The following is a 17,712-nucleotide window of genomic DNA, read 5'->3' on the forward strand; positions in this document are numbered from 1 at the left end:
GGTATGTGGGAACAATCTTTCATGTAAAGAAAGGATCTTGGAGCTGGAGATGTAGCTTGTTTGGTAGAATAAAGCTCTGGGTTCCATCTAAAGCATGGTATTAAACTAGGCACACACCTGTAATTCCAGCATCACAGAGGTAGAAACGGGAGGATCAGGCATTCAAGTTCATCCTTAGCTATTTATCCAATCCAAGGCCAGCCTGGGATACACAAGACCCTGCTGTTGTATAATATTAGCTGAAGATGTGTAACATCTATTTATGTTGTGTAACATTTGTTTAATGATGCAAAGATGTATGTATTCTTTTATGTTGAATTTGTTTAACTCTGTAAAGCTGTGTTACTGTGCCTGTGTAAAGCAACTGGTTGGTCTAATAAAGAGCTGACTGGCAGATAGCAAGGTGGGGGAAAGGATAGTGGGACTGGCAGGCAGAGAGAATAAATAGGAGAAGTCTGGGAAAAAGAATGAAAAGCAAGGAGTTAGGGATTTAGCTCAGTGGTAGAGCGCTTGCCTAGCAAGTGCAAGGCCCTGGGTTCAGTCCTCAGCTCTGAGAAAAAGAAAAGAAAAAAGATTGAAGAGCAAGAAAAGGAGAAAAGGATGCTTAGGGCCAGCCACAAGCCACACAGCCAGACATGGAACAAGGAAGAAAGAAAAGATAGAAAGAAATAGAGAAAGGTAGAAGTCCAGAGACAAAAGGTAGATGAGATAATTTAAATTAAGAAAAGCTGGCTAGAAACAGCTAAGATAAGGCCAGGAGTTCATAAGAAAGAATAACCCCCCGTGTATTTATTTGGGAGCCTCTGGGCACTGGTTCAAATCTGAGTTGGGCATCTCTAGAGCTGCCCAGATGGTGAGCCTCCATCTGTTCGCTGTGAGATGGGAGCATGCCAGGAGAGAATTGGAGGCCAGTAACTGCAGGGTAACACTGCCCAGCTCCCAGACCAGCATCATCATTTGTGTGACTGTCTGTGATCACCCAAGGTGTCAGGCCCCATCTCAGATACCTAAGGAATGACACAGATCTTTCACGGGGCAAGTTTCAGAAGTGGGAACAAACAAATGAAGGGCAGGCCTGTGTGAATTATAGGTCAGTGCTGGCTCCTCCTGGGAAGGCTCTTGAAGAATGGATAGGTGGGCAGGATGTACACATATTCCAAATCCCTGAGAGCTGTGGTGGGTAGTGTGGAGGTGCTACCTGCTCTTTCTCAGCTCCCACAGGCAGTGATACAAGGCCAGAAGCAACACAGGGCTGGATGCCCTCCCAATGCTTACCTCTGAGGGTGTTTCCCCACTGTCACCAGCATCCCATTCTCCACAGGCTTTGACTCCTTCCCTGAACCACTGACACCTGGCAGAAGACAGGAAGAGGGGAGAATGTGGCATTAAGAGCTGGGCAAAGCAAACAAAAGGCCAAGAACCCAGTCACTTCTAGAGTAGGCAACAGTGACTTTGATTGCCAGGGAGCTTAAGACAGAAGCACATTGCTCCAAGTTCCATCCACAGCTCAGGCCCTCAGAGAAGTACAGGCCTCTGCTCCTGACTGCTTGGTTGGGGGCAGAAAGTACCATCAGCCTTGGGTAAAAAAGCACTCATTGGGAGAAGCTGGAGCCAAGGCAGGAAGGGCAGACAGGGCCAAGTGTATTGGGCTCTAAACATCCATCCAGTAGGGGGCACTGCTTAACACAAATTCACACCCATATCATGATGCAGGCTGTCATCTGAGATGAGAGGATTGCAGATTAAAAACCTGGGCTGAATGTTGAGACCTTGTCTCAAAACCAAACAAATGTTAACCACTGTGACAATGGCATCCACCACAGGCAAAGGCCCAGAGGCCCCCTCAGTGCCAGAGCTCATCCCGTGTGGTCACATTACACAGGAGATGCCCAGAGCCTGGGTAAGCAGGCCTGTTAGAACATCCATGTCTCTAGCAATAAGGTTTTGATGTCTGAACAACTGGTGAGGCTACATGGGGGCACAGCTGTTAGATTCCTGCCCTAACCCCAGAAGGATCCACTGGTGTCAACAAGATCAGAACTCAATGACACTTGATGGTGACTAGGGGCACCAAGCATACTGTCTGCCCCACCACCACCACCACCCACCCACCCCCACACACATTCAACAACAGTCATCAATCTGGGCTTCTTCATTCTTTGGTACTAAGAGAGGAGGAAACACAGACAATCAAGGACTCAAGCAGGGGTGTGTGTGTGTGTGTGCGCGCGTGCGCATGTGCGCACCCACAGGGAAGAGGCTACTCACAGACACAAGCAGAGAGCTAGCAACACTGTCAGGATGACCTGAGGACTCAGAAGCGTGACACACAGATCAACACAAAATGCAGAGCAAAGCTACCTCATGACAGTCCTGAGGGCCATAGACAGGCTAAAGAGGATGGGGCTAGGGGACGGCTCCAAGCTAACAAAGAATCTGCCTGAGGTGGGTGGGGGTGGCTCTGTAAATGAGCAGATACTTGGATCCTGTCTGCATCCCTAAGGTTCCAGCAGTCTGTGGGACTGAGCTTTCATTTAGCTGTGTGCCCTAAGGAAATGCAAATCCTCTCCCAGCCAAGCTGTACATGTGTGAAATGGGAATGTAGCTGACCCACATATGCAGGAGGCAGAGGTGACATCACAAGGCTCAGTGAGGTACTGCTTGTATGAACATCTGTGAATGTGCTCCAGGTAATTGTGGACCTGGCTAGGACTGCGATTCCCTTTTTAAACACCCCCTTGAACATCAGTATCTGTACTTTTTCATTATGTTATTTTGTGAGCATACATGTCTGTGTGTATATGAACATGGACTGAGGTTACAACACCATGGCTGTTGTTTCTCGAGTGCTGTCCATCCTGAATTCTGAGACAGGGTCTCTCCCATCCTGGGGCTCAGTGACTAGGGTAGGCTGGCTGGCCAGTGAGCCCAAGCAAGATGCCATACCTGACTCTTTACTTGGGTCCTGGGATCAGACACAGTCCTCGTGTTTCTAAGACAAGCACTTGATTCACCTTTATCTCCATAATCCAGTCACTGCTTCTTGCTTATTTTTTTTTTTAAACACAAACCCCAAAACAGTCATATTACTAGGGTGAATGATAACAAGCAGAACTTTTCAGGCATAAATAAGCACACACAATCATGCATGGTACACCCCCTATCCCTCCTGCCCCTGCTTCCGTCTCCATCTACCTGGTGCCCTTGGGCTGTAGGTCCACCAGGATCATCTTGGGGCTCCCTTGCCTAGTAGGTACTTGTCAGAATCCCTCTCTTGAGACCCTATGCTGCAATCACTAGCCACAATGACTAAGGACCATCCCATTACTTTGCCCTCGCAGGCTGTCTAGAGCCTTCAGTCCCCGAATTCCACTCCATCTCTAGGCCTCTGACTGATGGGTCACTTGCACACTTCTTTGTTTAAAATAGGCTGGGTAGGTTCAGTTGTCTGCCTAAAAGCCCTTGGTCTGAACCTCAGCCCCACACTACTGCATATGAGAGAGGGTAGGGATGCCAGTACAGCCATTGGATTTTGCTACATCACACACCTCTTTCACTCCCAGGGTCACCTGCACCATCCTTCATGCCCAGGAATGGAAAAGCAGCTTTCTGAACCCCGTCCTTTCCCTATCCATCTGCTATATGCCCAGCACTTCCCAATATGGCCTCTGAGAAGTATGCCGGATGGGGTTACTTGGCCTGAAAGATAAACAAGCTTGGATCTGGAAACACATCCCAGAGCCACCCACAAAGCCTCATGATGAAATAAGCACATCCCAGGTCCCCACCAAGTATGCAGCAACAGCAGCTGTTCCAGGATGCCTACATCCCCCTACATCATAGCCCTGATGCTACTGACCTTTCTCAGTTATCACTCTGCTGCCTGGAAGTCAAGAGATCTGGGAAATGTTAGGAGCCATAGGCAACCCCTTCTCCATGCTTCTTCTTCTTCTTAACCCACCCAGAGGGGTAAACTGGGCTGAGGACATGCCTTATGCATGCTTCAGTTTCCCCATCCCACCTGGGCTGGCAGAGCCCTGACTAGCATCTTTCTCCAGAAGCTCCAATTGTGTTTAACCATCAGGAAAGCAGGGAAGCCAAGCATGGTGCACAGACCATTAGTCCCAGCTACTCTTAAGGCTGAGTCAGGAGGACAGTAAGTTCAAGACCAGTCTGGACAACATCTCAATGTGGAAAGTAAAAGCAGATCTGGGGATGCAGCCCAGCTTGTAACAGGATCTGGGCTTGGTCTCCAGTATAGGCAATAAAGAAGAAAAAGGAGGGTGGGCATAGTTCAGAGATAGAGCACTGGCTTGGCATGAGCAAGGCTCCAAGTTCCATCCCTACACTGTTGGGAGGAACCAGCCTGGAAAGTGCTGCAGTCAGGGGAAAGAAGGCAGGCTATAGGCTCAGGGAAGGTATGACAGTAGGAGGCAGGTGAATCCATTGTTCCCTTAGGAAGGCCAGGCCCCACAGACCCTTCTATTGGGCCAGCTACATGAGGATCAACATGAAGGTGAGACAAGGCCACTCAGCTCAGTTGTATCCTGGACCCCACCTCAGGGTGATGTGGAGTGCTGCAGGCCGCAGGAATATATCATAAGAACTCAGCTGGTTATGACAAAGTCACAACCCGGAGGGATCAGGGAATTCCTCCAGAGGAAGCCAAATCCCAAGGAGTTTTTGTTGTTACTTGGCTTGTTATATATCAGCTGTATTCTGTTATGAAAATCATGTGTGCCTTCATAGTTTTCCCAATTGACTTTTCCCTAAGAAGGGCTAACAGTGCAGACTGATCACTGTCTGGACATACACATTCCAAGGATTTGGAGAACAGCCTCAGGACAGACTTTCTCTAGAATCAGATATCTCCCTTAGCCACTTTTCAAGGACTACAGGAAACACCACCCAGGTAGGCGCCCAACTTCCAAGGACTAACAGTGACAGCAGCCCATACACAAGTCTCCTGACTTAAGGTAAATTCCACAAGGGGACACCGCCTAGGTCAGGTGGACATTAAGTAATAGCTTTACACAATTTAGCTCGGACCCTCCTTTTTTATACCAGGACTTCCGGGGCACAGGATGGAGAAGAGAAAAGAGAATGGAAGAACTAGATGGGTAAGAACTTGAGAGGAACAAACTGAGATGGGGAAGAACTTGATTGAAGGGCTAGAAGAGAGACTAGAGGAAGGAGATGGGAGAGGAAGAAGAGCCAGATGGGGAAGAACAAGATGAGGAAGAGCCAGATGAGAGAGGAGATGGGAGAGGAGCTGATAGAGGAAAGAACTAGATGGATGAGAACCTAGAAGGGACAGAACTAGATGAAGGAATTAAGATAGAACCTAGAGGGGACAGTATATAAAGGTAGAGAGAAATCAGGCAAGAAAGGAGCTAGACATGAGAGCAGAATAGAAGCTGTGTAGAGAGAGAACTATCACAGAATAATAAAGTGTATGAACTAAGGAGTTTCGTGTACATAGATTGATTCAATTCTTCAAAGATTAATTATCAGCTGGTTGTAGATTCTTCCCGGACCCTGGGAGGGGACTATCGAGGGGCTGGACCCCCATAGTCCTCGATAGTGGGGCCTTTTCTCTGATGCAGGAACCACCATGACATTCTTTGTCATTTAGTCTGTCTCTCCTCCCAGACTCCAAGACACAGACTAGATCTTATCTGTCATTCTACTCCCAGCTCCCGGTGCACCACATGAAGTTACACAACACTGGAAAGGGGCACCTTCAATACAGCAGCAGGCACTTTGCACACCTCTGATGGGAGATGGAATGACTGCAAGTGACAACCAGTGAGGAAGTGGAGCCAACCCTCTAATGCCACTACAGGGCACCACAGCAGCCACTGTAGCTAACCAGAGGGTCCTCTGAGAGCCTGTGTGAGAAGGCTGCAAAATGTTCCCCAATTTGCTGGCCACTGAAGCCTGGCACCTGCTTCCTAAGTTCCCCAGAAACAAAGTCTGCAGGGGCAGATTCAACTGGCACCTAAAACTCAGGCCAACAGCAGAGGCCCCGGACAACAGGTGGGATGGCTGCAACAGTCATGTCTGTAGTATCATGTGTCAGAGAAACAGTACAGCTATGGTTATCAAGCACCCAGTATGCCCATATACCCAAGACCACACTAATCACCAGCATATGTCAGACTTGCCCTGCATTGCTATTTGGGGCTATCAGGGATAGAGACACAGCTCAGAAGGTCTTAAGGAAGGGCCCCAGACCACAAAGCTCTGAAGAATATGGCCACTGTGAGTGTTCACACCCTGCCTTAGGCCACGTCTTATACGCTTCATGCTATTCTGAGCTACATCATGGTTGTCACTATTACTTGGCCCCTCTAGGAATAGAAAAAACTATAATGATTATTGTCTCCATTTTAGCCATTGAGGAGCCTAAAGCCTACAGGAGAAGGAAGCTTACAGGAAGGACAAAGACTAACCTTAAGGTCACAAAGTCAAAGCCCAACCCTGTGTACCCTCCCTGTGCTGAGAACTCTTCTACCTGACCTGCAAGGTTAAGCAGGTCTATCCATTTGTTGGTCCCCAAAAGCCCAATGTGCTTGTTACCCAATACTCTCATGAACTGCGGCTCTAAGGCACAGGTAAAACCCTCCCATAAGCAGCTAAGATGATCACAGCCAGCTCCTGAAAGTCCCCATGCCATCCTTACTGTCATCTTCTGAGGCCATATCCTGCTCAGCACTGGCATAGGTGCGCAGGAACTCCGCGAAGGCCCCAGCCCGGTCTAGCAGCTCCTGGTAGGAGCCCATCTCTGATATCTTGCCGCCACTCATGACAATGATGACATCCACTTGGGGCAGGTAGCTGATGCCATGGGTGACCAGGATTCGTGTCTATGAGCAAAACAGAGACTTGATCCCATCAGCACTGTGAAGGAAACTGTCATAGCCCTGTAGAAACTAGAGGTATCTTGGATCTCAGGACCCAGTGGCATTGCTCATGTCCAAAGGCTTTGGAGACGGAGACAGACAGACAGACAGACAGACAGACACACACACACACACACACACACACACACACTCAATCAATCCATCAGTATCCCTCCCTCCCTCTCTCTCCCTCCTTCTCTCCCCCTCTCCCCCCCTCCTCCCCTCCCTCCCCCTCCTCCTCCCCCTTCCCTCCCTCCCCCCCTTCCCCCCCCTCTCTCCACCCTGTGTCAGGCAGGAGCAGCAGGGAACAAAGCCAGTAGAGCCTGCCTGGACTACAGGGATGGAGACAAAATGACTCACAGACTAGAATCAGTGCTGGAGGGGGGCAGTTTACAGAGAAAGGTAATTCAGAGTTGGGAGACTATTTGAGAAGGAAACTCTAAGAGGGAGACAGACACCACCCAAGAATGTGGATGAAGGAAGAATAGTGAGGCATTTGCATTTGATAGCCCCTCTGTGTGTTTGCAGAACTAAGAATTAAATTCAAGGCTTGTGAGTGATAGGCAGGCACTCTACCACTGGGCTGCATCTCCAACCCTTGTCTTTTAAGACAAGTTCTTGCTATGTAGGCCAGGCTAGCCTAACCCTCTGATCTCAGCCTCCCCAGTGTCTGGCTAACAGGTGCACTCCACCATGCCTGACTCTAATGTTTGTGTTTTAGACAGTAACTTCCCTATCCTTCCAGCTCAAATAGACCACAAAACTAATCAGTGCTTCATGGTTCTGCTTGCTTTGGCATGCTGAGCAAATACATGTGTCAACAGATGATAGTCCCTTCTTGATGAACCAGGTAGCAATTGCTTTAAAAGTTGACATACACAGCTCACCATCTCTAAGGGAAAGGGTAGGAATACTTGCTTTGGTTTTGCTGTTTTTCTCAAACCTCAGCATTTCTTCCTACACACATTGCTACTTTATGATTAGAAAGTAAGAGACAGTATGTTGTGGTGGTATTTTATTTGAATGTTAATAAATAAAGTTTGCCTGGAGATAAGAGGAAACAGCAAGCCATTAAGTAAACACAAAAGTCAGGCAGTGGTAGCACACACCCTTAATCTGATCAGTGGCAGGTAGGGTCTTTGGGTGTTCAAGGACATACTAGGGAACAGCCAAGCATGGTGACACACGCCTTTAATCCCAGTACCAACCATAGAGACCTGGAGGTCAGCACAAACAGGCAGTGACAAGGAAGTGAGGTAGCTGGGCTAAGAGCCAATGAGAGGGCAGAACAGCAAGGCAATAATGGCACGGTAGCTGCAGAGCTGGAGAGGTAAGGTTGGTGTCTATCACTATTTCCCTGATCTCTAAGGCTTTCACTCTTATATTTGGCTCCTTGTTCTTTATTTAATAAGACTGTTTAGAAATTCATCTACAGTATGTTCCTCCATCAACCTAAACAAAACAAAACAAAACCCAGGATCACAGGCTCTGTTTCCTCTCTGGCTAAGGCTAGCTGAGCCTCTTCCTGCTCCAAGCACCACCCCTGCCAGCCATGTGGAAGGAATGACAGCTTTATTGGAGGTCTGGGTGGTCATGAGGAAGAAAGGTCCTTTAGCCATGAGGCAATCAATTCAAGTGGGGCCAAGAACACACCCTATAAAAGACCTTGTAAAATACCTGCCTCAGGGAGCTGACAGATGGCTTAATTCATAAAGTGCTTATCACACAAGGACCTGAGTTTGATCCCCAGAATCCATATGAAAAAGTCAGACATGGGGATAGATCCCTGTTGTCCTGTTACTAGGGAAGCAGAGACAGGAAGATCTTTGGGGCAGCATAGTTTAATAGATGAGCTCTAGGTTCAGGAAAAAGACCTTGTCTAAAAGAACAAGGTGCCTGAGTAAAGACACCCATGACTGACTTCTGGCCTCCACCTGCATACATACATGCATGCACACCAGTACATACTGTACTGGCTGGTTTTGTGTAAACTTGACACAAGCCAGAGTCATCAGAAAGGAAGGTGCCTCAATTGAGGAAATGTCTCCATGAGATCCACCTATAAGGCATTTTCTCAATTAGTAATCACTGAGGGGTGGGAGATGGTGGGTGGTGCCATCCCAGGGCTGGTGGTCCTCGGTTCTATAAGAAAGCAGGCTGGCAGGGCAATGGTGGTGCATGCCTTCAATACCAGCACTTGGGAGTCAGCAGCTCTCTGTGAGTTCAAGACCAGCCTGGTCAACAAAGCAAGTTCCAGGATAGCTAGGGCTGTTACACAGAGAAACCCTATCTGACAAAGGAAAACACGAAAGAAAGCAGGTTAAACAAGACATCAGCTCCTGCCTCTGGGATCCTGCCCTGTTTGAGTTCCTGTCCTAGCTTCCTTCAGTGATGAACAGCAATGTGAAAGTGTAAGCCAAATAAACCCTTTCCTCCCCAACTTGCTTTTTAGCCATGATGTTTGGTTGCAGCAACATAAACCCTAAAGACAACATACATACTGTGCATGCACACATGCACACAAACCCTAAGACACATACATACATACTTACATACTGTACACACACACACACACACACACACACACACACACACACACACACACACACAAAGCATGAAAGCAAGCCCAAGAATTGAGAACTTGTCCATTGCTGCACTGCCAATTAACTTAAGTCCTGGCCCTGGGAGAGTACCTTGTTCTTCAGCAGGCCCATGGGACCAACCACCTTCTCAAAGATGTGCTTCCCAACATGGGCATCCACAGCCGAGAGGGGATCATCAAAGAGATAGATGTCTGAGTTACAGTACACAGCTCGGGCCAGGCTCACGCGCTGCTTCTGGCCTCCTGATAGGTTCACACCCTAGGAAGACAGTGAGGAGGGTGGGTTTCTTGGGATCCCCTAACAATCCTGAGGGACCCCAGAACCATACAAAACAAGAGGGGGGACAGAAGAGCTGCTGAGCCCTGGGATGCCTGACCCCCAGCAAGTGCTCGGGAAGGGGAAGCAGACAGTCAAACCTGCTGGAACAGGTCTATTAGCCCAGCTATTCAGAGGCTAAGGCAGGAGGATGGCAAGTTCAAGACCAGCCTAAGCAACATGTCAAGTGAAACATGAAATGAGGGCTGGGGATGCAGCTCAGTTACAGAGCATGTGCCTGGTGCACAATGGTCTGGGTCTGGTCTCTAGTGCCACAAGAAAGAGGAGGCAGTGGCAGCTGATGACAGCTCCAGAGCCATCAGCCTATAGAAGAGTCGTAGAAGACACAGTGGATGTGGCAAAGATACTCTTTTCTGTACACCTATTATATCATTATGCTGTAGCTGGCATTACTACTGTTATAGCAGCCACAGTCTGTGGTGAGCTTCACTCTGAGCTGCCATTTCTATTGCAGCCACATAGTGAAGCTGGCTGCACTCAGAGTGCTGAGATCCAGCCAGTACTCCTCATAGAGGAGGGGGTGAGCACTGAACAGCAGCAGCCTATCCTCCACAACAGATGGCCAATGCCATCCATGGCCTTGTAACACTTATTAAATAAACTGCCCAAACCTATAGAGATGGACACTCCCTTCCTGTGCAGAGGCTGGCCCCTGAGCCTGTCTAGATACACTCCCTATGCTGTGGCTGGTCCCTAGGCCTGTCCAGATACACTGCCTTCCTGTGCAGAGGCTGTTCCTAGGCCTGTCCAGATACACTGCCTTCCTGTGTAGAGGCCTGCCCCTGGGCCTATCCAGATACACTCCCTTCTGTTCAGAGACTAGGCCCTAGGCCTGTCCAGATACACTCCCTTCCTGTGCAGAGGCTGGCCCCTAGGCCTGTCCAGATACACTGCCTTCCTGTGCAGAGGCTGGCTCCTGGGCCTATCCAGATACACTGCCTTCCTGTGCAGAGGCTGGCCCTGGGCCTATCCAGATACACTGCCTTCCTGTGCAGAGGCTGGCCCTGGGCCTATCCAGATACACTGCCTTCCTGTGCAGAGGCTAGTTCCTGGACCTCTCCAGATACACTGCCTTCCTGTGCTGAGGCTGGACCCAGTAGCTATCTCTCATCTTTTTTTTTGGCCGGGGGGGGGGGGGGGGGGGGGTTGAGTGGGGGGGCGGAACTCAGGGCCTTTGCGCATACTAAACAAGTGCTCTACCACTAAGCCACACTGCTAGCCATTTTTCGTATTTTAAGATGGGATCTTCCTAGGTAGCCTAAGCTGGCCTCAAACTCATGATTCTCCTGCCTCAGCTTCCTGATGAGGATCCATGCTGGGATGATAGGTCCAGCTACAAAGGTCCCTCCCAATGTCCTTTGGACACAATTTATTGACCCCAAGGCAGATGCAGTATCCAAGATTAGTCAATCCTTGATACCCTCCAAACTTTGTCACTGGGACTAGAGGTGTCTCCAAGTGCTAGATCCCAGCATTTATAAAATAGAACAAGGCTGATGAGCAGGCTGCCTACCCACCCTGCCTATCCTGGAGACCCTGGCAATCCTGCCTTGGATCCCACACAATACTCAGACCCTTCAGTTTGGTTGGCATCTCCAACCTGTATCAACCCAAGGGCCCCAGCCGATCCAAAGGATCTCAAGACCCACACCAGGTAAAAGGCATCATGCATCAAATAAGCAAGTTGGTGGATGGAGACTGGGAGCACACAAACTCAGCTCTCCCAACAAGTCCCTGTCACTCTGCACGGCTACACTCCCAGCACATACATAAGACAACCACTTGCACAGGAGCAAGTGAGCTGGGAGGCACACCTAAGGCCTTCTTCAAAAGTGACAATTGAATAGGTGACAAGAGGGACTTAAGAACCTCTGTCTCTTTGCTATGTGACTTGACATGAGGCAAGTCCTCTAACCTCTCTGAGGCTCCCTTTCCTCAGCCATCCATTAGGGATCACAAGAACTTCTGTGCAGAAGATTTAGGTTAAAAATGTTAGCATGATGGCAGAGTGAAGAAGTGTGTGTCAGCTAGTCTAGGACTGTCTGCATTATCACTCACAGACACGCCTCCGAGGTGCAATGTATGACTGACAAGGTGAGTCACTCCTAGTGTCTTGTACTGTGGGTGGGACACTACGTGGCAAAAGCACAGCATACCTTTTCTTTTCTTTTCTTTCTTTCTTTTTTTTTTTTAAATTCTCTTGGACTCTGCATCACCATTCAAGAGGCTCCCACTTGGGTGGCTACTGACACCACAACTCAGACCACAGTACTAAGAGCCAGATGGTATAGAACCTCACCAAACTCACAGAGCTTCACAAAAGGAGCAGAGCCACAGGCTGGAGACAGCAGGTCCCTGACAGTCCACTTGCAGGAGGACAGCATTTTATGTGAAAGGCACCAACAAAGTGTGCCCCTGTTTGTTACAAAGCAGCAGCTGACAGCTACAGGCTATACCCATGCCATACTGACCTTTTCACCAATCTCTGTCTGGTCCCTGCTGGGCAAGATTTCCAGATCCGGGAGGAGAGCACAGGCTTCCAACACTGCCTTGTAGTAACGTTCCTTCAGGGGGTGCCCAAATAGGATGTTCTCTCGGAGAGAATCATTCTGAATCCAGGCCTGCTGGGGCACATAGGCCACGGAGCCCTGTGTGACAGGTGGTAGAGAGGAAAGACGGATAGACTTGATGAAAAGACAATAGCGTACATCTGCCTGCAAGAAGAGCCAGTTGCCCAAAACACACAGCAAGGGCAAGAACAGAGAAGGGCATAGATCCAGGGGGACCATCACAGACAAGATAGAAATGAATCCAGTTTTTTCAAGGGACAGAAAGGACAGCTTGACTGGACATGGGTGACTCATGTGAGAGCAGGGCAGGCAGGAAGGCAGGTGACAGGGACCAGTTCACACAGGGCTGGTGTCATGTCCAACTTTATCAAAAATGGTGATGAAATGCCACAAAGGATTCTAAAGTAAGGGAAAAGAAATCAGTGACCTAAATTTGGACCTAAAATCTCAGAAAAACGACTCAGTTGCTATTCTAACATTCCAACTTCTATAAGCCCCAAGTGTCAGGGAAACCCAGTTGTAAACCTCACAAGATATTCTGTCACAGGCCACATCTACCACAACACTGGGGAAAACTAATGTTTTCAATACTCTTTCTGAAACCACCAGCTACAAACAGATCTTAGACTCAAAACATCAGTGCCTGGGATGTTAGCAACCCAGGAATTATGAAACAGAATACAATTGGATATCTAAACATGACAGGCAATTTCCATTTGTCAGTCTTGTTCCTGTTGCCCAACCACTACTTGGAAGAAACAAAAGGACATATCTTGAAACAACAGGTATTTGCCTGGACCCAGACACTGTCCACTTACTTCTAAAAGCACACTGAACAAGCAAGGGAAGTATTTGAATTGAAATAAAACAGTGACATAAGCCCATATCGCAAACTTGAGTTCCCAGGAGAAGAGGATGCAGATGACAGACAGGTCCAGGCACGTGCATCTGGCACAGGCTGGCTGAACAGTTGGGATTTTGTTTGTTAGTTTGTTTTTCCTCTCTGGCTGCTGCAGAGGCTGCTGGTGACACTGTAAGGAACTGATTTACACAGTAGGCAAAGGCCTCAGAGGGAACAAGGTGCATGTAGAAAGCTCCAAGACTCATTCTTTTTTGTTGTTTGATTTTTGTTTTTTGTCTGTTTGGTTTTTTATGTAAGATCTTTATTGACAGATAATTCATATAGTATATAATTTTCCTGTTTGCACAATTTGATAGACTTTAGTCCAGCATCCTCATAGGCCCATGACATCATCACCACTTCCTGTTTTAGAACATTGCTGCCTTCAATTGCCTTCTTTCTTTTTTTTTTTTTTTGAATGTCAAATGCCGTTTATTGAAGGAGAGAGGAGGTCTTAAACACAGGCTTACAGCACAATGGGAGAACCCCGGAGGGCAGAAGTTCACCCAATATGCAGGATACACAGATAAGGAACTTCCCTTAAGCATTCAGGAGGGTGGAATCTCGAAGGGAATTAGCATATCAAGGTCAAGGTCAGCAAGCAAGGCAACAGTTACCCAAAACAGGGGTTGGGGGGGTGGGGGGCCCTACAGGTCCCCCCACTTTTACTAAAAAATGAACTTCTGACTTATGTTGTGTGGGATGTCAGCAGGTCACCTTACCTGCCAAGACTCGTTCTTACAGCAGCCTTTAACGCTACATGGGAAGTTTAGCTCAGCTCGAAGCACACTGCACCTCAAACCTCTAATTCCACACTCTTACCCTCCAGGCCCATATTAAGAATTCAACTAACACTAAGGATTCAAACTATGTTTCGCACACTAGGTTCTGAGATTATTCCAGCTACATCAATCAGCACTTGTTATATATCCTATTTACAGGATGAGGCACAGAAAAATCCCAAAGAAAGAAGCCAGAAGGTTCCATCGAGAGAGACTATAGGATGAAGTGAGAATGGAGGGGATACAGTTTAGATCTTGAGGGGATGCTAGGATATACCTAGGAGTTTTCACCCCTCCCTCCCTCCCTCTGTCCTGGCATTTTCAGGTAGATGCATCATTGTCCTTTGGTTAAATTCACCCCAGTGCCCCTCCCTCCCTCGGCTTCTCCCCCTTCTGCCTTCCAGCCACACACATACAGGAGATAAAGCGGTTGGGGCTGGAGATGGAGATCATCATGTGAAGTGAAATGAGGTAAATTCAGAAGGCAGAAGCCATGGATGACCTCTCCTCTCCAGAGTATCTAAGCATCCACACCCTGTTTACTGAGGAGCTACCATACTCCACACTAGCCAAAGAGCTGGGACAAAGTAAGGAGTGGCTGTCACTGAAACCTTGCCTTCCTAGGAACAGAGAAAATGGGAGATAGCAGAAGGAGGGGGCTGTTCCCTTGGGCAGTTTGTGAGAGACACTGAGCTGAGCCTTCCTCCCAGACCATCTATCCCCATCCTGGCCCCATCCTACCTTGAGAGCCACGTGTCCCTCCACCTTGTCCATCTCAGCCAGCAGGGCTGACAGCAGAGATGACTTCCCGCAGCCTACTTGGCCCACCACGGCCACAAGGGCTCCTTCAGGGATGGAGAAGTTGATGCTGCAAGGACACAATTAGGAGCCTGAAGAGCAGTGCCACTGAACTTCCCCTGCTGAGGGTAGCCCACACTCTCTGGCTGTGATGGTCAATGCCTAGATACGTCCAAGGCTATGGGGCAAGGTGGGCCATGGCCTGAGGGGCCCAATGTAAATGTATCACAAAGCCTGGCCAGCGTAGGGCCCAAGGGGCTATGTGTCACCCAGAAGAGGTGCTAGAGGGTATTCACCTCATTGGGTCTACAACACTGTCCCCAGCAACAAGCCACCTTCAGCTGAACTCAAATTCTTAGGCTCCTAGGACTGGCTGAGAGAGGATAAAAGACCAGGGTGCCAGGCCAGGTCTGGAAGAAGGTTTAGGACACTAAGGGGGTGTGTGAAGAGATGAGAGCTGAGTTCCAGAAAGATCTTAATAACTCTGAATGGTCCTTATGTTTGTGTGCACATGTGTGTACACATGTGTATGGACATGTAGTGCCCAGACAGCAATGTGTTCCTCAGGCTCTGTCTGCCTTTACTTTTTTGATACAAGGTTTCTCATTGGCCTGGAGCTTCTCAAGTATGCTAGCTAGGATGGTTGCCCAGTAAGCTCCAGGGATCCTCCTGTCTCTGCCTCCTCAGTGTTAGGATCTCAGGCATACACTGCTACACCCAGCAGATGCTGTTCTCTTTTAACATGGATTGTGTTGATGGAACTCATGTCCTCATCTAGTACAGCAGGCACTTCACTGACTGAGCCATCTCCCCAGAACTCCCCACTCCCATCCCTGAGGTAAGGTCTCACAAGCTAGCTGCCAACTCACTATGTAAGCAAGATTGACCTTCTACTCCTAACCCCCCTGCCTCTCCCTCCCAAGTGCTGAAACTGCAGGTGTACACCATCATACTCAGCTTTGAAATGGTCTGTTAACAAATAGAAGTAGTGGTGCACACCTTTAATCCCACCACTCAGGAGGCAGAGGCTGGCAGATATCTACAAGTTTGAGGACAGCCTGGCCTACATGGTAAGTTCTAAGCTAATCAAGACTACATAGTGAGGCTCTGCCTAAAAAGAAGTGCAGAAACATGAGCTGTAAGCTCTATAGCTAGACTAGCTTGTCATCATGCATGACAGACACAGCTGCTCCTGCAGCTCACAGCTCAGCACACTGGCCTCCATGCCTAGGCCAGGCACATGGGCATCTCAGGCCCCCAGGCAGAGGCCCTTCTTCTGATCCCTGGGCACTAGCTAGCTAACCACATGGATCAACCATTTGATTCTTTTGTGTACACAAACATGTGAGTGCAGGTTAGAGGGCAAACTCAGGTGTCATTTCTCTGGTATCATCCACCTTGTTTTTTAGAGTCTCTCACTGGCCTGGAACTCACCAAGCAGGCTACTCAGCCACAAGGATCTACCTGTTTCTGCCTCCCCAGTGCTGCTATTACACGGATATCACCATGCCAAGCTTTTGTCCCATGGGCTGAGGGCCACATTCAGATTTGTAGTTATTGAGTAATCTCCCTAGCCCCTGGGCCACTCATCGATACTGAGTCTTGTGTGCTGCACTGTGAGGAGCAGGGTCATGGGGCCACCCTGTGCAGGACACCCAGGAAGGCAGCTCTTCCCTTCTTCCAGGGGAGACCAGAATATTCTTACAGGCTAAGGGGAGGCAAAGGTTAAACATAAAAAGGTTGGGGATTCAAAGTGGCAGGTGAAAGAACCAGGAACCCTGAGTGCCAGGATGTGGAGAATGGAGTACAGGCACAGGAAAGAGAAACATTACAAATGAATTGGGCAGGATTTAAGTTAGTCCTAAGGAAGATCTTACACCTTGAGTGGAAGTAGAAAGGGAGCTATCCCTTTCTCCTTAGAGTCTGTTCTGTGACTGATAAAATACAGCAGAGCAGGCAAGCTGCCACGTCAGAGAACAACTGTTTAGGGGCACAAATGACAAACTTGCCTCAAAAAAAGTCCCCTTGGCCTTATGTTTCAGATTCCTTAAGGAAATTAGATCACTAAGTATTGTAGAGTATTATTTTAAGGTGTGTTTTGTTTATGTTGCATTTGTTTAACTCCGTGAAGCTGTGTAAGGTGTGTTACTTTTGTTATGCTGCATTTGTTTAACTCTGTGTGAGCCTGTATAAAACATCTGATGGTCTACTAAAGAGTTGAATGGCCACCAGCCAGTTAGCAGAAAGAATAGGTGGATCTGGCAGGCAGAGAGAACATACAGAAGGAGAAATCTGGGAGAGAAGAAAGAAGTAGTTAGAGAAGGAAGAGGACTACACAGCAAGCCACAGAATAAGAGTAAGATTTACAGAAGTAAGAGAATGAGAAAAGTCCAGAGGCAAAAGGTAGACAGGATAAGTTAAGAAAAGCTGGCAAGAAACAAGCCAAGCTAAGGCGGGGCATTCATAATTAAGAATAAGCCTCCATGTATGATTTATCTGGGAGCTGGGTGGCGGGCCTCCCAAAAGAGCAAAAACAAACAACTAAGCAAGTACAGTCACAGTGAATGAGAAGCACATAAGAGGTGTCCTGGGAATAAGGACAGGAACAGATATGCTGCTATAGACAGATAAGGGCTGTGTGGGCAGACACCAGTGGAAGGGGTAGGTATAGATAGGCTGCTAGGAAACCTTGAGAAATCCAGAGAACCACATCGTTAAGACAGGAACACTTCAACCCCTGTTGAAACCTAGACACCAGCATACCCTGGGCCTGGCTCAGAGAGAAGCACCATACCCAATTTGGGCCAATAGAAGATA

The 17,712-nt window shown here is 48.3% G+C and overlaps 1 protein-coding gene across 4 annotated transcripts in view; it reads right to left on the reverse strand.

The window, feature by feature from the left end:
• The window catches only part of Abcc1 (ATP binding cassette subfamily C member 1), a 126,472-nt gene that overhangs the window by 17,361 nt on the left and 91,399 nt on the right, over positions 1-17,712 (reverse strand). For all 4 annotated transcript variants that reach the window (XM_036196072.1, XM_036196071.1, XM_036196073.1 and 1 more), the window contains 5 exons: positions 14,839-14,965; positions 12,316-12,492; positions 9,599-9,766; positions 6,686-6,869; positions 1,276-1,351 (listed from right to left, as the gene is read on the reverse strand). In XM_036196072.1, coding sequence (XP_036051965.1) covers positions 1,276-1,351; positions 6,686-6,869; positions 9,599-9,766; positions 12,316-12,492; positions 14,839-14,965 — 732 coding nt within the window. The remainder of the gene's footprint in view (positions 1-1,275; positions 1,352-6,685; positions 6,870-9,598; positions 9,767-12,315; positions 12,493-14,838; positions 14,966-17,712) is intronic.

This window comes from Onychomys torridus, chromosome 8, assembly GCF_903995425.1.
Source record: "Onychomys torridus chromosome 8, mOncTor1.1, whole genome shotgun sequence".
Lineage (NCBI taxonomy): Eukaryota > Metazoa > Chordata > Mammalia > Rodentia > Cricetidae > Onychomys > Onychomys torridus.